This window comes from Geotrypetes seraphini, chromosome 2 (genome assembly GCF_902459505.1).
Source record: "Geotrypetes seraphini chromosome 2, aGeoSer1.1, whole genome shotgun sequence".
Taxonomy (NCBI): Eukaryota; Metazoa; Chordata; class Amphibia; order Gymnophiona; family Dermophiidae; genus Geotrypetes; species Geotrypetes seraphini.
This window is the reverse complement of record NC_047085.1, coordinates 176,283,931-176,304,095: the sequence shown is the minus strand read 5'-3', so window position 1 is coordinate 176,304,095 and position 20,165 is coordinate 176,283,931. Positions and strand designations below refer to the sequence as shown.

Here is a 20,165-nt window from a genome sequence, read left to right as displayed (position 1 = left end):
TCTTCAACCTTTCTACACCTATGGACCGGCGGAAATAAAATAATTATTTCGTGGACCGGCAAACTACTAAGACTGAAAGTTTTTTAAAAAACCATCGCTGCCCCGTCCCCGCGAGCTCGGTCCCACAAACCATCTGATCCCATCCGCACAAGCCTCAAATAGTTATGATTTTATATTGAACATATTTTATTAAAGTATAAAAAGAAACAATATTCTATACAATTGTCATTTTATAAATACAAATAATACAGGGCAAAGATCAACAAAACCCCTATCTCCCCTCCCCTTCACATATATCCCCTCTACTATCAAGAAAACTGAATAAGCCAAATTATTACAGAATGCTACACAAATATCATGTAACAGAATACCACAGTCACACATGACAGGAATGGTGTTAGGGGAGTGGAACTAGGGCAACTGCCCCCTGGTCAGAGAGAGCCCTAAGCCAGCTGGAAGCTAAAGAAGCACTGCCTGGGCTTTGCACTCCCCAGTTATGTCTAGCAAGATACATATTTCAAATCTGATATATTTGAATCACAAGATAGAAATAAAATTATTTTTTTCTACCTTTGTCGTCTCTGGTTTCTGCTTTCATTGCCTTTTCACTCTCTTCCATCCAGCGTCTGCCCTAAGAACATAAGAATTGCCACTGCTGGGTCAGACCAGTGGTCCATCATGCCTAGCAGTCCGCTCACGCGGCGGCCCTCTGGTCTAAGACCAGCACCCTAACTGAGACTAGCCCTACCAGCGCACGTTCTTGTTCAGCAGGAACTTGTCTAACTTTGTCTTGAATCCTTGGAGGGTGTTTTCCCTTATAACAGCCTCTGGAAGAGCGTTCCAGCTTTCTACCACTCTCTGGGTGAAGAAGAACTTCCTTACGTTTGTATGGAATCTATCCCCTTTCAACTTTAGAGAGTGCCCTCTCGTTCTCCCTACCTTGGAGAGGGTGAATAGTGTCTTTCTCTACTAAGTCTATTCCCTTCAGTATCTTGAATTTTTCAATCATGTCCCCTCTTAATCCCCTCTGTTCGAGGGAGAAGAGGCCCAGTTTCTCTAATCTTTCGCTGTGCGGCAGCTCCTCCAACCCCTTAACCATCTTAGTCGCTCTTCTCTGGACCCTTTCGAGTAGTACCGTGTCCTTCTTCATGTACGGTGACCAGTGTTGGATGCAGTACTCCAGGTGAGGGCGTACCATGGCCTGGTACAGCGGCATGATAACCTTCTCTGTCTCTTCAGTCCAGCATCTGCCCCTTCCATTCACTGTCTGTCTTTCCCTGCCATCTCTCCTCCTGCCCCCCCCCCCTTCCCCAATTTTGTCTGGCATCCATCATCTTCCTTCTGTTCCCCTCATGGTCTGGCATCTCTGTCCTTCCCTCCCCCCTGTGGTTTTTAGCATCTCTGTCTTCTCATTTCCTCCACTCAGATCTGATATCGTTCTCTGCTCTCTCTTCCCTTTTCTTCTCTGGTCTTCCTTCTCTATTTTCTGCCTCCATCTAAATTAAATTCTTTCTTACTATTTAGTCCTGTTTCCCTCTTTTCACTGTGTCTACCCACAGCTTGTCACCCCTTTCCCTCACCCCTCCATTATTTTACTATTTTCTTCCCCCTTTATTTATCTCCTCCTTCTATCCAGTATGTGTTCTTTCCCCACTTCCATTCAGCATCTGCTCTCCCCTCTCAACTGACATCCATCTGCCTTCTGCTCTCTCTCCCTTCTTCTCATTTTCATCATCTGACCCCTTCTCTCTCTCATCTCCTCCATTCCATCATCTGCCCCTTCTCTCTCTCCTCCCCCCCAACTTCCATCATCTGCCCCCCTTCCCCTCACCTTTGCGGGTCACTTTCTTTCCCCTAAGGGTGGCTCATGTCAGAGGAGAAGCTTTGGCCGAGCATAACTGCTTGCAAGGAACAGTGGAACTTACTTGATGTCGATGCTGGGGCCCGTTGCCGTTTGAAAAAAAAAAAGGTGTAAAAAAGGGACCTGCAAAGGTGAGAGGAAGCGAAACCTCCAGGACAGCTGCTCTTTGCCCTCCTTCAGCGGCCCAAGAGCCTTTAGGCAAGCGGCAGCTCTGTGTGCTTTTAACTTCAGCACAGAGCTGCCCCTAAGCAGTAGTTTAGCGCGGTTTCATGAGGCAGCCTTAGGGCCTTTGCTAGGCTAGCCCGCTTGGATGATGCGATGTGGGCCGGCCTAGCAAAGGCCCCGAGGCTGCCTCATGAAACCGCGCTAAACTACTGCTTAAGGGCAGCTCTGTGCTGAAGTTAAAAGCACACAGAGCTGCCGCTACTGGTCTGGAGGTGCAGAGACAAGGCAGGAAGCATACGCGGCAGGAGTCCCGGCACAGCGACGGCACCTTTCGTTGCGGCGGAGACCCGAATCCTTCAGGGACCGGCAAGATTTTTTTGCGGACCGGCCCAGTCCGCGGACCGGCGGTTGAAGAACTGTGCTCTAGAGTATATTTCTGTCCATCAGTAGAAATACACCGGAATGTGTTTGTGCATTCTAGAAGAAAATCCTCCTCCTTTAGCTATGAGAAGAATAATGTGAAGTAGAACTGAAGGAACTTGAGATCATTAGGAGACTCAAACAGGTTCATATGAGGAAGTCCCCCAAAGGGGGAGGATTTGGTACCTTGTAGAACATAAGAATTGCCGCTGCTGGGTCAGACCAGTAGTCCATCATGAACAGCAGTTCGCTCACGCGGCGGCCCTCTGGTCAAAGACTAGCACCCCAACCGAGACGAGCCCTATCTGAGTACATTCCAGTTCAGCAGGAACTTGTCTAACTTTGTCTTGAATCCCTGGAGGGTGTTTTCCCCTATGACAGCCTCCGGAAGAGCGTTCCAGTTTTCTACCACTCTCTGGGTGAAGAAGAACTTCCTTACGTTTGTACGGAATCTATCCCCTTTCAACTTTAGAGAATGCCCCCTCGTTCTCCCTACCTTGGAGAGGGTGAACAACCTATCTTTATCTACTAAGTCTATTCCCTTCAGTATCTTGAATGTTTCGATCATATCCCCTCTCAGTCTCCTCTGTTCGAGGGAGAAGAGGCCCTTGTAGAAATACAGCTATGAGAAAGTAGCAGGGCAAGATCGCTCAGTGCCTGTTTTTATCTGTGCAGTCTCTTGACATGGTGGAAGAGATTGCAGATCTGGAAGAAGAGGTTAAGCTGGAACTCTGGAACAGGAGTGCCAATCATGCACTGTGTGCATGGAAAGATCGAGACTATGGAGGAGGCTCGTACACATATATTGATGAATTTTCCTTAAGAGGAGCTTGTTGGAAATACGTAGTAGAACAAAGTTCAAGTTTCAAGCTTTATTGTGTTTAATATACTAACCATCAACATGTACCTGGCCAGTTTACAATGCTAAAAAAAAAGATTAAAAGTAAAATAATAATTGTATATATATATATATGGGGAGGAGTGAACATTAAAAGACAATAGACAAGGACTTACATGAATTTGAGGGTATTAAGGTGATGGAAAGGTCATTAAATATATTATTAAAATGAAAGTTAAAAGAAGGGAAGAGGGGGGAGGATATAACATCAAGGATAGGGTCGCTTCATAAAAGCGGTTGAGATGATTTTACTGGTTTTGGGGAAGGACGTATTTAGAGATTATGATATGCATCTTGAAAAAGAAATGTTTTTAGTTTGGTCTTGAATTTATCGAGAAGATTTTCATGACGAAGTTGAGGTGGCATGGCGTTCTATAAGGTTGGAGCAGCTACTGAGAAGTTAATTTTCCTAGTGTAGTAGAATTATTTGATGGAAGGAACAGCCAGTAAGTTTTGATCTGCTGATCTTAGGGTCTGAGGAGAACAGAGAGGGATAATATGTTTGTCAAGAAAAGATGGAAGAAGTGAGAGTTTGATTTTGAAAACGATTTTATAGGTGATACGGTGTGTGATGGGTAACCAATGGGCTTCTTTCAGGAGAGGAGTTACATGATCATATTTCCCTGCTTTATGTATAAGTTTGATTGCTTTATGTATAAGTTTGATTGCTTCTCAAACTGGGACCACTGAGAGAGTAGAATCCATCGCAGAGGTAGTAACGTGCAAATGGGGCACATGCATAGTAGACGCCAGCTGCTGTAGGTTAATTGGCTGTCAGGTTGTAATGGCTTTTAAACATGAGAATCATTGATATGAACTGAGATTTCAGTACAGATCCTGGAAGCTCCAGTAGAAGTATTATTGCTCTAATTGATTTGAGGTAATGATACTTCTATTAGGCAATCATCTCAAGAAAGAAAAAAACCTTGTAGATCATGTCTGGATAAAGAAAAGATGCTAAAGGGTATTATGAGATGCGAAAGCAAGTGAGTTGCAGTGGCACATGAAGTTATATACAAATGCACAGGCACTTGTTGCATGTGCAATATGGGAGGTCTCAAAACTTCTGAAGTTAAAGTTGCAGTATACTTTAGCACTGTCCATACCAGGCTCCGTGGATGACATCACCCATCTATGAGAATATGCTGCCTGCTTGTCCTGGGATACAACTACTTAATATTCAAACTCAGGTAAATTCAGATACCATTGTTACTTGACAAATATTATAATTTGTGGTGATACGACTACATACACTAAATAATTTAAACATTATAAAATGCAAAGGGAGGATAATTTTAAAAAAGTTGCTCCTAAGCTGTGAAGGCACATGTGTGTAAGCTGGGCCTGTTATAAAAATGGCACTAAAATGCTCAAAAATAAATGTAAAATTAAACAAAATCTCTTCTTTTAAACTCTTCCACTTATATTAATCATGCAATCTCAAAATAAAATATTGTAAACACATATAATCTGTGGGAAAGACCAGTACCTAATTTCATATCTCATATCAAATTCTTATTTTAGAGAACTTCATAAAGAAGGAATAGAAACCCGTTAATCTCATTCACAATTTTGTAAAAGAAAAAAGAATTAGGTTCCCTTTCACAAAACCATGGAGCATTGGAGCATTTATCCTGCTTGCCCGCAGTAGAAACCTCTACCGCAACATTCTACAAGCCAGCATTAATCATTTGTCCCATATATTTATTCCATACCACTTTTAAGTTTTTCACTCCTAACTTCCTATCAACAATTTTGATGTGCCTTAAAAACGTATCTTTTCAGGGAATACTTCGGAAGTTAGAAATCGGATATCTATTCATTTGTATTATTAGTCTTTGTGAACCGCATAGAACTTAATGGTATTTGCGGTACAGAAGTGAGTTTTATGTTATATTATATTTTTCAACAAAAGCACAAATAATTTAGCAGATTCATGATGGTTATGGCGCCTATTTTAATCTTATTCCAGAAAGAAAAGTAGATATCTAACCCTTTAAAAAAAAAATAGAATACGAACCGAAAACATGTGTATATTAAGGTATAAGGGTATGATCATTTATATCAGTCCTAAACTAGTGTAAATGTCTGCATCTAGTTCCAAACATGTATGTGCATAATAACAAATTCCACCCTCTAGCAAAATATGCCATCAAATCATGGCACGTACCTTTCGGCTAGTCAGTATTCTATAAGAGGCCATTTAAGTGCATAAATGATTAGAACATCATCATTTGCATGCCATTCTGCCACTTAAAACCAGGTGACTCATTATAGAATTACCCTAAAGTGTTTTTTGTAATTAACAAACATGTTACTTGCAAAAAAAAATTTCCACAAACATAAAAACACACATACACATAAACAATATACATAGCTCAATGTGAAAAATATTTCAGAAGAACTACTCTGTACCTGAAGTAGTGGTCAATGTTGTTCCCTGAGAGAGAAGTTGATCATTGCTTATAGTTAATGTGGCACCAGGTGAATGATTATTTATTGTAGGGGATGTTAATCTTATGCTGCCATTAAGTTCACTGTTTCCAGAAGAGCTATGCGGCACAATTTCTTGACCTAAATGAAATAATTAACACTGTAATTCCTGCTAGAAAAAACATTTTAAACAAAATTTCTAGCACCCATAAGCACTGTAAAACTGGAACCCATGAGTAACTGGAATATCATTGTTATGTCTATCACAGTGGTTCTCAACCCTGTTCTGGGGGACCCCAAGCTAGTCGGATTTTCAGGATTGAATATGCATGAGACATATTTGCACGCCTGTCTTCTCCATTATATGCAAATCTCTCCTATGCATATTCATTAGGGCTATCCTGAAAACTCAACAAGCTGGGGGTCCCCCAGGACTGGGTTAAGAATCAGTGGTCTATTGCATTTCCACAGATACTTGATACTTTGGGAGTGGAGGAATCACCCAGTAGTCTGATCACTGAATCTGAGAACTAGGAATGCCAGGCCTCAAAGGTTCAAATCTCACTGTGGCTTTTTGTAACCTTGAGCAAGTCACTTAACATTCTATTGTCTCAGGTACAAACTTACATTTATGCATATACACATCTACCAGCAAGAGCAAGAATTTAAGGTGGGACTGAGTCAACAAGGTACATTGGGTCTGCCTTAAATAAAAGCATAAAAGAACATAGGAGAGGGTCAAAGTATGATATTCACAGAAAGACAAGAAAAAAATCACCAAGGACCATCTAGATTCAGGAATGAACATGAAGTTTATCTGGGATCTGACACAGGCCATGTTTCAGCGTAAAAACATCTATCTCAGGGGTCCATTGGGACTGAAGAACCTATATAAGTTGTCAATGATGATGGAAACCTTGAAATATCTGAAGTACTCATGAACATAAGATAATGCACTGCTGTACTTGAAAGAATGTTGATTTCTGTGGCAAAATCTGGGGATCCTCATCGTCCTCCAGTACTGAAGCTTAAGACAGTGGGATGGGGCAAGCACGTGCCACAAAGAAAGTCACGGCTGTCACCTTAATCCCTAGGACTAAAGCTTCAAACTGCCTCTTGAGGAGCTAGTCCACTTTACGGACCTGAGAATCCTTTAACATCACACTTCCTTCATTTGGCAGTAATGTGCATTTGATGGTGACCTGAGCCACCAACAAATCCATCTTCAGCTGAACAAAAAGCTGCTGGAAGTTCGGAGCCATAGAAACAAGATGTCAGATAAAGGCCAAATCTGCCCACCTGCAGTAACCATTATCTCTTTCTCTCTCTAAGATATCCCACATGACTATCCCAGGTTTTCTTGAAATCAGACACAGTCTCCGTCTCTGTCTCCACCACCTCTACCGGGAGACTGTTTCACGCATCTACCACCCTTTCTATAAAAAAGTATTTCCTTAGATCAAAGTTTTTCAACTTCTTCAAGCCAAGCACCCCATAAGTCTAATAAATATCAACCGAGTACTCCCGCCCAAGCTCTGCCCCAGACCCGCCCAGGCTCTACCCCATAATAATAGTATTAATTGTAATGTAATTTCTTCCAGCCATTTTTAATATACATACAATATAATCTTAATTCATAATGGCAACCACAAAATTAAAAGCACACTGTAAGCAGAGAAAATGTTTATGATTTATATTCTTTTTTTTTTTTCAAACAGGTCAAGGCAGATGACTAAAATATGCAATGTCACCTCAGTAACAACTATAGAAAAATAGACAAACCTAGTGCAAAATATGGACAGCAGATATAAATTCTCAAAACTGACATATTTTGATCACTAAATTGAAAATAAAATCATTTTTCCTACTTTTGCTGTCTGGTGATTTCATGAGTCTCTGGTTGCATCCAATATTTATTTCTTTCTCTCTCTTGCATGCTTCCTCTCATCCAGACCTCATTACATTCCCCAACCAAGATCCCTCTCTGTCCTTCCTTGAGTCCTCTCTCCTCCGCCCCCATTGGCAACATGTGTCCCTCTCTCTCTCATTCCCTCCCCTGCTGCAAAGGGAGTGAGGAAAGAGAGAGAGAGAGATCGATCCAGGGAGCATCTCTCCTACTCCCTCTACTGCCACATGCAACATTTCTTCCTCCTTTTCACCAGTCCAACATCTTTCTCTCTACCTCCTGCACGCTTCTTCTCCTCCAGTCCTCATTCCCTCCCCCACCCAACATCTCTCTCTACCTCCCTTTATGAATTCAACATTTTACTCTCTGCCCTCTCCCCCTTCCACCTGAGAGTGACATTTCTCCTTCCCTCTTTTCTTCCCTCCCAATCCATCTCTCACGCTCTCTCTCTCCATGAGTCCAACACTTTATGCCTCTTGTATGCTTCCTCTCCTCCGTACCTCATTCCCTTCTCCAACCAACATCTCTCTGTCCCTCTATGAGTCCAACTTTTCTTCCGCTCTCCTCCACCCCTATTGGCAACAAATCTCCCTTTTTCTCTCTCTCACACACACACTGTTCATCTGTCTTGAGCGATCAAGGCATCTCTCCCACCACCTCTACTGTCACATCCAACATTTCTCTCTCTGATCCCCCGGATCATGCGAACCATTTTTCACCACAGCCCAACAGCCCCATTTCTCCTTCTATCACCCCTCTCCAGCACAATGCCACATCTCTCCCTCCATCACTATGTCTAACATTCTTCCCCCTTGCAATTAATTCTTTCCATCTGTCCCTCTGTTCCCATATCTAACATTTCTCCCTCTCATCCTTCTCTCCCCATGCATCTTCTCCTCTCTCTATAACCAATTTTCCTTTCTTCCTTTCCCCATCTTTCCCTCTCACTCACACACTCATAGTCAACAATTCTCCCTTTCTATTCCCTCCCTCCTTTGTCCCAAGTTAGTTCCCCCTTCCTCCCTCTCTTCTGTGTCCCATGTTCATGTCCCCTCCTTTCCATCTGTGTCGAGTTTGTGCCCCCTCCATGCATGTAAGTAGCTGCCCATCCATAAAAGCTGCTGCTGCCTCAGGGGATCCCACCTTCCTGCCTGCTCCTGCCGGGGTCCCTCCCTCCCTGCCCGTCCCCCGTAGCCAACCCAGTTCTTATTCAAACCGCACTCGTTCTGTCTGAAACAGGGATGGCACAAGCAGCAGACCCACAAGCCTTCCCTCCGACATCAACTCTGATGTCGGAGAGGTTTATGGGTCAGCTACTTACGTGCAGCGTGTGAATCGCTGCATGTGCCGTTCATGCATGCAGTGCTGCTGAGAAACACTGCCTTAGATTCCTCCTGAGCCTATCACCTCAGCTTCCTTTCAAATGAAAGACTGGACTCATGCGCATTTACATTATGTAAGTATTTAAATGTCTCTATCAGTCAGCGGAGCCACCAGAACTTCCCTAAGTTCCTTCAGCTGGCCCCATCACTTTGTCTACTTTTAATTTAGCTAGCTCCTCACATACACAACCCTTTGAAAATCTACCAGGGTCTACCACTCCTCATCCCTATTCAGCCGTGAACACAGAACAGAAATATTGAGCCTTTTCTTTATCAGCTTCTATATATTTCTCCCCTTTACCTTTGAGTCTCACAATGCCATTTTTACACTTCTTCCTATCACTAATATACAGTATATAAAAAAATGTCTTATCCCCCCATTTTACTGTGTCAGCTATTTTTTTATTCCATTTGTTTCTTTGCTTTCCTGACTACATGATCAACCACTCTTAACTTTTCTAGATATTTTTGCCTGTCTTTCTTGTCCTGTGATCTTTTGTAGTTTATGAAATCTAACCTCTTATTCCTTACCTTCTCAGCTACTGCTTTTGAGAACCAAAGCAGCCTTCTTTTTCTCTTACTTTTACTTGCCTCACAAAAAGGTTTGGTGCTCTTACTCCTTTCAGTTTTGCCCACTGTATTTCTACTCCTTTCAGACATTCCCAGCGTGCTCTCCAGAGTCCCCAGATGCCATTTTCAAGGGAATCGGTGCTAGAAGACCCTCCTTGAAGGTCAAAGACACTGAATCTGGGCAAGCCTCGCACCCCTCGCAGGCCACAGCACATGTGAACACGGCTGCACATCCAACAGCCATCCACTGCAAATGAGGCATGAATCCATCCCATCCTGTCCTGGGGGGGGGGGGGGGGGGCCATCTATGAAGCTTTCATGCAAAAGCAAAGCTTGGAAGTATGAAAAATATACTTATATTCAAATCAGGAAAAATCCAAGATGGCCACCATGGGTGCTGATTTTGAAGAAAAAGAGCCTGGGAAAATTACAGGAATTCTCAGAAAACGTCAATTTTTGGATTTTAGAGGTGGGGAGCAGTAGGACATGGAGGGAAACCACCCATAAACCCCTTTTCAAGACCCCCCCCTAAATCGCTGATTCAGGTTTTCAACCTTTACTCACTGTGACATGTGCTGAATGAGAGAAATTGCAGACAGAGATGACAACAGCTCACAGGAAGATCCTATGCCTCAGTGAACTGGAAATCTGAATTTGAAGTCTTCTGACTGCCTCACCAGTTGGACCAACACAGCCAGAGGACTCCGCCACCCTCGGACATGCCGTGCAGATGCCTGGTGAAGAAAATGCAGTCTGGCTCCGATCCCAGTCACGCCTCTACGAAACCGCTCAGCCTGAGCATTACCCACTAGTGGACGAACCTGGGGTGAGCAAGATTCCAAGGGAACAGTCCCTGAGCTCTGGTCTGAGGAGCAGGCTGTCTAGGGGGCTTACTAATAGGAAACCCTCTAGAAGCATACTTTTCTCAAAGGTCTGCAATCTCCCACAGTCAAGGATGTCCTTGCAGGGAACCTCCACAGCATGAGGGCGAAACTGCGAATGCAAAACACTGAAACTACGCAAAAGAAAACAAGAGCAGAAAGATAGACTCCTACAGCCTGGCTTGTAGGAAGGAAGGCTGAGGAGCTGGGATACTGGCATAGTGATGAGGTATGAAGGGGAAGGGTTTAAGTCTCTGAAATTCTGAGGCTTCCTACAAATTCCTGGTGGGTAGAGGGAAATAACCCACTGGTCCTGGAATAAAGTGGGATTGTACAAGAACCATCTATTCTTCCTCAAAATGAACACACACATTTGAATTCATGTCTCAAAGAGACTGGAGTCTTAATCCATATGACCATACTACCATCTTAAGTAGCAGAAAAGGAAAATTATGACATAAAAATTGAGCTGGTGTAATCTAAAAGCAAAAGATAAGAAATCAGTCTCAAAATCTCTTTATCTGTACAACCACTACTAATGAATTACTAATTTTGTAAAATCTCTTTATTAACAAATAGAACACAATACAGGGAATGAATTGAAGAAACTAAATTTTAAATATTCTGCATGTACTAGTAGCTGCCACAGCTCATCACCACTACTTTAAGAAATGTGGTAAAGTCAGCTCTGAGATGATTGAAAAGAAAAGCAAGTTGATAATCTCAATCTGCACTGTCTATGTTTCTGCAAGTCTTTTAGATTACTTTGTAGATTTCAAAAATCATCTACATATATAATACTTGTTGCAGGTTCCCGGTCTTGCTGAATCTTGTCAGGCAAAACTAACATTTCAGCCATCATGTTGTGGTTTTCGTCAGGGTATGCTGTGAGGTCTGCAGTTTGTTTTTATATAGTAGGTCTTCAAACCCGATTGGTTGGGGCTTGAGGTGAATGAGGAATGTCCGTTGGTCACCAATTTAAATTTTGGTGGGAAAGTCAGATGGTCACCTTATAAGACACAGCGAGACCTGGAAACCTGCAACAAGCATGATGACAGCTGCAGAAACCCTGAGAGAATACATATATAATACTTTGAAGATTTATCATCTGCCAATTGAGAAAAAGTGTTAACTACTAACCAGATATGGTGAGTGTGATTTCCTGTGGGGATCCGGTTGAGGTTGGGGTGTTAGAACCAGCAGTTTGGGCAAGAACATGACTCAAACTTGAATTATTGATAGTTAATGTGATTTCATGCTGATTATTAGAAGGTTGTACCAGTCCTTGGGAAGTTATAACCTGAGAAAGATCCTGGGTACCTAAGTACAAAAAAAAAATTATATTAGAGTCCATAATGATAAGGAAAGTGTAGCATAGTGCTTAGAGATACAGCCTCAGCACCCTGAAACTGTGGGTTCAAACCTCACATTGCTCCTTGTGACCCTGGGCAAGTCACAATCCTCCACTACCCCAGGTACATTAGATAGACCGTGAACCCACTGGGACACATAGTTAAAATGCTCGCGTACCTGATTTGTAACTCATTCTGAGCTCATTTGGGAGGACAGGCTAAAAAAAAATTGAATAAATAAATAAATAGTCTTTCTTATACTTATTTCTTAAATCGTAACCGAGTGTAGGTTTGAGAAATAGGGTTTGGGCATAATAAACCATTTGCTCCTTCTGTTGCCACAAACAGTATAAACAATCTTACCAGTATTGTTAGATGTCAACACCGAGTCTTGCTCTGTCAGAGATCCTATTGTCATATTAGCAGCAGATGTCACTGTGGGCTGCAAGGACAAGCCAGTAACTGGGTGGATAACAACATTAGCTGGCATATTGTTCTCTGTTGTAGGCAGGGAGCTAGATTGCTGAGTGGAATTGGGATCGCTAGGCAGCTGCTGGGACAGCAAATTGCTCTGCTGTAGAAGTGTCTGTTGTAAAATACTAGGATCAATCTGATAAGAAAGAAAGAGACAACATACAATATGTAGCGCCATTTATTAACTCAATAGCATGCTCTTTTCTGATGCTATACTAGTTTAACAAAGAAAGCATTAAAGGCATTCTACCTGTAGTGTGATATTGTTAATGCTGGTTGCATCAATTCCTGAGATCTGCACATTCTGCCCCACCAGGTTTGCCGCTAGCTGCAACTGTATTCCTTCAAGGGTAGCCAAACTACCATCTGTTAGGGACACTGTTAGGTCACCTCCTATTTAAAAATAAAAAAGTAGTAATATTATAAAGTGCATCTACATCAGCCGTTCTGTCCTTCATAAGCTATACAATGCTTTGCATAATGACGCAAATGATGAACATTCCTTAGTTTATAATGAAATGGATTATATTGACTGGGGCTACAATCTGTTCAGGAAAGAAAGGGTTGGAAAAAAGGGAGGAGGAATGGCATTATATGTTAAAAATAATATTAAAGGTATTCAATTGCAGGGCCTTTAAAGAGGTACTGTGGGTCCATCTGGAAAGAGAGAGTGGAAAAAGTATTTACATTTGTGTGTTATACAGGACTCCTACAGGCAGAAGAGGTGGACAGAGATTTAATTGAAGACATTCAAAATAAAGCGGTGAAAGGGGAAATACTAATAGGTGATTTTTATATGCCAGATATTGATTGGGGTATCTCTGTTTTAGGGTCTTCTAAAAGTAAGAAGATACTGGACTCTCTACAAGTAGAACTGTTCCAGCAGTTGGTAACAGAGCCCATGTGGGAAGAAACCATACTGGACTTAGTGCTTACAAATGGTGAGGTTGTTTCTTATATTATAGTAGTATGGTATGGTTCAATATTAAGCCAGATGTGGAGAGGGTTCATTCGACACTGAAGATTCTACACGTGAAAAAAACAATCATGTTGAGATGGGGAATTACCTCAAGATGTATAGGGATATATAGGTGTATAGGGATATATGGTGTAAAGGGATATATTGTGTATAGGGATGTATAGGTGTATAGGGATATATGGAAGTAAAAGGAAAGCAGTGAGCAAAACTGAAAGGAGCTATTGTAAGGGCAACAAACTTTTTTGTAAGGAAAATAAAGCAAAGTCACTAAAATGTAGCTGCTGATCTGAGGATAGCAGACCAAATATTCTCACAGCTAGTGATATTATCCGATGGGGCCTGATGTGGACATTTGCTAGTAAGTTATAGCTGGAAGTTTCTAGCAGCACTGCACCGCGCATGCGTGAATGCATTCCCACCCAACGCACAAAACAGGGTAATCAGTCTTATATTCTTTAAACTTTTATCCATAAGGAGTTAGAAGGGTATGTGAGAATATTTGTAGCCTTAGTCAATATAAACTGTCCTTGGAGTACATCCGATATACCTAGGTAAGCAGCTTTGTTTTCGTCAAAGACAAACAGGCATTCTTATTCTCACAGCTGGGAATCCCTAGCTATCAGACTCACTAAAAACAACAAGGCTAGGCAGCAGGAGCTCAAAATGTTGAGGTCTGTAAAGCAATTAACCTGAAAAATAAATAAAGACTAATTGTGAAGATTCAGCCTGGAAAAGAATAAAACTGAGCCTAAGGGGATGAGGTTGGATTCTAGATAACATACAAATTCTGAATGACTATTTGGAAAAAACCTGGCTATCATGTTGGGAGTTCTGCTCAAGGCAGTAGTGTGATGTGAATGTGTGGACAGATGACCACATCACAGCTTTGCAAATCTCTAAAGAAGCTGACCAACTGGGCTGCCGATGATGCCATGGTTCTAACAATATAAGCCTTGACATGACTCCCAAGAGTCAGCCCAGCCTGGGCAAAAGCAAAGCAGATGAAATTTGCCAGCCAAATAGAAATTGTTTATTTGCAGATGGCTTCCCCTAACCAGTCTGGGTCAAAAGAAACAAAAAGCTTGGTGACTATCTATGGGTTCACTCCAGTAGAAGGCTAAGGCTCACTTTCAGTCTATAGTAAGCAGTATGCTTTTGCCAGGATGAGCATGTGGATTTGGAAAAAAATGTTGGCATAACAATTGACTAGTTAAGATAGAACTCCACCACAACCTTAGGAAGGAACTTTGAGTATATGCGGAAAACTATTCTATTGTGATGAAATTTAGTGTAAGGTGAGTCAGGTTACAAAGTGAGCTTCAGACTACTAGGGCATGAAGCTCACTGACTCTGTGTGTTGAAGTGAATACCACCAGAAAGACTATTTTCCAGGTCAAAATTTTCAGATGCCAGGAATCAGGTGGCTCAAGAGGAGCTTTCATCTGCTGAGTGAGAACCATATTTAGATCCCATGACACAATAGGAGGTTTCATAAGGGGGTTTGTCAATTACAAACTTCTCTTAAAGCAAACAACTAGAAGCTGTACAGAGATGAGTTTACTTTCTACATGAAGATGGTAAACATTAATCACACCAATATGAACCTTTACAGAGTTGGTTTTAAAACCAGACTCAGATAGGTGCAAGAGGTACTCAAGCAGTTTATATGTTTCAAGTTTATTAGGTATTTGTATACCGCCTATCAAGGTTTATTTAAGTGGTTTTACAATCAGGTACTCAAGACAACTCTAGCCCGGCTGCCTTTCAAGGGTATGGGCCCCATAATGACAGAATGGGTCAGGAACTAGTGCTACCCGATTCACGATTCGAATCGGTTCACTGATTCACTTTGGGTGAATCGATTCGAATCGATTAAAAAAAAAAAAAAAAAAAATCGGCTTCCCGATTCGGCTGACCCTCCCCCCTCCCCCTCTAAAGCAGGTGCAGCAGCGGCCAGCCAGCAAGAGTAGCGCTGCTGCTCCTGCTTTAGGGGGCGAGAAGGGAGGGTCAGCCGAATCGGGAAGCCAATTTTTTTATTTTTTTTTTAAAATCGATTCGAATCGATTCACCCGAAGTGAAACAGTGAACCGATTCGAATCATGAATCGGGCAGCACTAGTTCCTGACCTATTCTGTCACTATGGTAGAATGGCAACTGGGCTAGAGCTGTCATGGAGGACATATCAGCAGCCTACTGCCAAACTCTGAAGCCAGCCCTCTCAAAAGGTCATAAAACCATCCATCATGAAGTCCATCCCAGCCATCAGAAGCTGAGGAGTAGGCTCTACCACTCAATCTCTAGCCTACGTAGCAAGCTAGGCAGGCGCGGCACAAAGGACATTGCTAATTTAGGAGTTAAAGCTGCTGTTGCAGATTAATAAACTGTCACTAAACAGTGGCGTGCATCGAGTCACCTGAGAGCCCTGGGAATCACCTAGGGCCACTCCAACAGCTATTGTCACTCCTGCATCAGAGGATACTGTCGGGAGATAGCGCTAGCATTCCAGAAAAGCCCATCTGGAGAGTCAAACTGTTCTGTAACTAGGAGACTGAAATCCGGATGCCATGGAAAGGACTCAGACTGCGAGCGCACGCTGATAAGCCAGGAGATGAAGTAACAGAAATAGAAGGAGGCTTGGCATCCAAGCTCAAGCCCTGCAAAGACTGAGCAATCAGATCAAGCAGCACCGCAAAGTTAAACAAGAGCACCGCAGTCTGATCAGCATTAGGATCCAGAGCCCCTAAGGCAGGGGTGTCCAATGTCGGTCCTCGAGGGCCGCAATCCAGTCGGGTTTTCAGGATTTCCCCAATGAATATGCATGAGATCTATTAGCATACAATGAAAGCAGTGCATGCAAATAGACCTCATGTATATTCATTGGGGAAATCCTGAAAATCCGACTGGACTGCGGCCCTCGAGGACCGACATTGGACACCCCTGCCCTAAGGGATCCGCAGATCAAGTGTTCAAATGATCCTCCAATCTGAGCAGTGAAGCCTTGCAACTAGTGCTGCCCGATTCATGAATTGATTCACCGATTCATTTTGGGTGAATCGGTTCGAATCGATTAAAAAAAAAAAACACAAAAAAAATCGGTCTCCCGATTCGGTGACTGACCCTCCCCCCTCACCCCCTAAAGCAGGATTGGCAGTGCTGCCTCTTGCTGGCCGGCCACTGCCACTCCTGCTTTAGAGGGTGAGGGTCAATCATGAAGTGCTGCAGTGTCTGGCTTCCCCCCTGGCCTCCCATGCCTCCATTTACCCGATTCCAGCAGGGAGCAGCCTGCAGAAAGGATTGCGGGTTCTTTAGCAATCCTTGCAGGTTGCCATAGGCTTCAGGAGCTGTCTTCCCTCTGCCGCGATCCTGCCTCTGACGTCAGAGAAGGGGCGGGACCGCAGCAGAGGGACAACAGCTCCTGAGGCCTATGGCAACCTGCAAGGATTACTAAAGTACCCACGATCCTTTATGCAGGCTGCTCCCTGCTGGAATTAGGGAGGTCTGGGAGGGACGACAGGCCTTTTGAGGGTGGTGCAGTCTTTCGGGGGGGGAGGTGCAGTCCTTCAGGAGGGAGTGCAGCCCTTTGGGGAGGGGCAGACCTTCAGGAGTGATGGTACAGGCCTTCAGGAAGGGTGCAGTCCTTCGGGGGGACAGACCTTCAGGGGTGTGGGGACAGGCCTTCATGGGGGTGCAGTCCTTCAGGGGGGACAGGCCTTCAGGGGTGGGGTGCAGGCCTTCAGGTGTGGTAGTACAGGCTTTCAGGGGGAGTGTAGTCCTTCGGGGGGACAGACCTTCAGGGGAGGGGGGCCCTGGTGTAGAAGTACATGGAGGGAAGGAGGGAAGCGTGGGTTCAAAGAGATGTGCATATACCAGACTTTAGGGGGAAAGAAATAATGGGTCTAAAAGCAGGGGAGAGGGAGAGGGATGGTGGACAATGGGATTTAGGGAGGGAAGGAACAGAAAGAGAGGGAAGTTGGATACAAGGGATGGTGTGGAGGAGGAATAGAGATACTGGATAGGAGGGTAGTTGGGAAAAGAAAGGGAGATATGGTGGACCCTGAGGGTGGTGGGAAAAGAGGGAGAGATGCTGGATGAAAGGGTAGTTGAGAAAAGGTGGATCTGTGGATGGAGACAAAAAGAAGGAAAGATGCCATACCTCTGGGGGAGGGAAGGGGAGGACAGAGATAGAAGATGGATGGTTAGCATGGAGAAGGAAGAAAGAAGGAGACCCTGGCAAGCAAGTTATCAGAAGACAACCAGAGCCGGGGACCAACAAGATTTGAATAATGACCAGACAACAAAAGGTATAAAAAATAATTTTATTTTCTGTTTTGTGATTACAATATGTCAGATTTGAAATGTGTATCCTGCCAGAGCTGGTGTTAGATCGCAAACGTGAGCTAGGATTTAACAGACACAGGAAAAGTCTTTTTTGTCTGTTTATTTTGTTTACATCACAGCGCCAGTGTGGTTAGGAGAAGGCAAAGGGGGTTAAGAGGCTATAAAATAAACCCACCAGGATGTTTGAAAAAACACCCAATTGGGCAGGAAAATCGAATCGAAAAATTGAATTTATTTTTTCCTGAATCGGGCAGCACTATTTGCAACCAAAGGCTCATCGAGGACCGTATTCGTCACTGGCGCCACCTGAACTGGCTGCAAAGAAGGAACCGACGGAGCTGGTGCAGGCACTGAACTCCCTGAGGTGGAAATGTCAGGCAGAGACTGTGCAGGGTAGCAGGACAGCAACGGGTTCATCTTCTTGGTTCGATTTGGAGAACCAGCAGAAAAAACTAATTAGAGCGGAGTTGCACGCTAATACTTTAGCACAATACATTGCTACTGCTATGATCCCAAGGGGACTACATATACAAAAGGGTCCCACATTATTTGCACAAAACCAACAGTTTAAGAATAAATGGTGCGCCATTTTAAATAAGTGCAGTATGGATCTTATGCTCCTCATTATAGAACAAATTACAATGCTAGAACAAGAACTCAAGCAGAATATAGAGGAGTTAAAATTAGCAATTAAACAAACGTGGGAATGAAGTGGACTTTGCTTCCCTTGAAAGTGACCATAAACAAAAAATGGATGGTTATAGAGACTCCATTAAGCAGACCAAAGTAAAAAAATACAGAAGAGATGAACAGGACTATTTGAATAATCAAGTGTATCTATGGTTATTCAAAGGAAATGTTACAACTGTCAAACAATCATTTGATGAGGATCATCTATCTACTGATTCCAGCTCATCCAGTGGTCATAGTGGTGGTCGACCATATACTGCTACTACTGGCCAACAAGCTCAAGGGGATTTTTATCAGCGAGGGCAACGAGGCAGACAGAAAAACCGGGGATCCAGACGAGTTGGGTTTCAGCAACAACAGCAGGGTTATGTTCTGGGCCTCCAGACTCGGTCTCAAGCACGGAACAATCCCCCATAATAAATTTGTCTTCTAAGGAACTATCTCCAGCCCAAGAAGCGGTGTTAACCCTGGGCTTGGGTTTTGTCCCTACTACACGATATGACACGTTTGAAACTCGTCTTTCTCTCTATAGCCTTTTGCGTAAATTACATGTCAAAATGTTCTTTCTTGATCATTCACCTCATAATGATGGCACCCTTATTGCGAACAAATCTGGATGGTGTCCCACTGCTCCTCTTCACTTTCATTTAATGACTTTTCGAGATCTGGTTCTTGCGGAGGTGGAAGAAATGGAACGTCTTCATAATCAATCCTCTGTGAAATATAACCTTACTCGTGAGCAATGGTTAGCATTGCAAGAATTACAACAGGACATCTCTCTAATCATTACTCGGGCAGATAAAGGAGGGGGGATTGTCATCCTCCCCAGAGAAAAATACATTCAAGAGGCTCACCGCCAATTGGACAATACTCAATTTTATTCTAAATTGATGGATGACCCTGTGTTGGATTTAAAAACAACTATATCCAAATTGATCTCTAGAGCATATAAATTAAAAATGATCACTTTGAGGGAGGCTAATTTCCTTAACCCGAATTGGTATGTTACCCCAAAAAATTTACTTTCTTCCGAAAATCCACAAAGATGAAAACAACCCCCCGGGTAGCAGGACAGCCAGCAGCTGGATCCCTGGCTTGAAACTCAGAACCCAAAAATCTCACACATTCTGAGAAGGTATCTGGACCCTGGGTCATAGAGTCATCCTCAGATGACTTGAAATTTTAGGCTGTGGAGGGTCCATCTCGCGACTGGCCACCCCGCTGCAGAATCAAGCTCCGAAAGCAAAAATGGCCGCCCCAATGGGCTAGCTGAGTATGTAATCACCAGCTTCTGTGAAAGTGAAGCTGAACCAGTAGTTATCGCCCTTCCCAACCGTGCCACACGGCATGTGGTGCAAAAACGATCAAAAGAAGCAAATTTGCACAAATTAGGCATGAATTCATACTAGGAGACCCTCAGGACTCCATTCCAGCAGTTTTCCTGGCAAAAATCAGAATTTTAAAGAAGCAGGGAGAAGTTGAAAAAAAGATTGCTGAAAATCCAAGATGGCAAATGGACCTGAATTCGAGCTAATAATGGCACTTCCCAAAATTAAAAAAATTATCAAAATAGGATTTTTCAGATGGGGAACACAAAGGATCACTGGGAAACACTCAAAACTAAGATTTAGAAATTGTTGTTGAAGCCTGTGAGCTCCTCTTATTCACAAACGCTAGTCGCAGAAACTACAGCTGCTCTCTAGCCACAATTGAGAATTCACTGCCACACTGCTGGAAAAGCTGTCCTCAAGCTGATCTTCGGGCTGCCGGTCAGACTCCACTATCTATGCCTCCACCCCTGTGGACCACCAACTGT

The 20,165-nt window shown here is 43.2% G+C and overlaps 1 protein-coding gene across 2 annotated transcripts in view; it reads right to left on the bottom strand.

The window, feature by feature from the left end:
• ZNF236 (zinc finger protein 236) overlaps nucleotides 1–20,165 on the bottom strand; it is a 348,597-nt gene that overhangs the window by 46,562 nt on the left and 281,870 nt on the right. For both annotated transcript variants that reach the window (XM_033934375.1, XM_033934376.1), the window contains exons 24-27: nucleotides 12,593–12,735; nucleotides 12,232–12,478; nucleotides 11,657–11,836; nucleotides 5,760–5,918 (exon numbers count right to left, since the gene is read on the bottom strand). In XM_033934375.1, coding sequence (XP_033790266.1) covers nucleotides 5,760–5,918; nucleotides 11,657–11,836; nucleotides 12,232–12,478; nucleotides 12,593–12,735 — 729 coding nt within the window. The remainder of the gene's footprint in view (nucleotides 1–5,759; nucleotides 5,919–11,656; nucleotides 11,837–12,231; nucleotides 12,479–12,592; nucleotides 12,736–20,165) is intronic.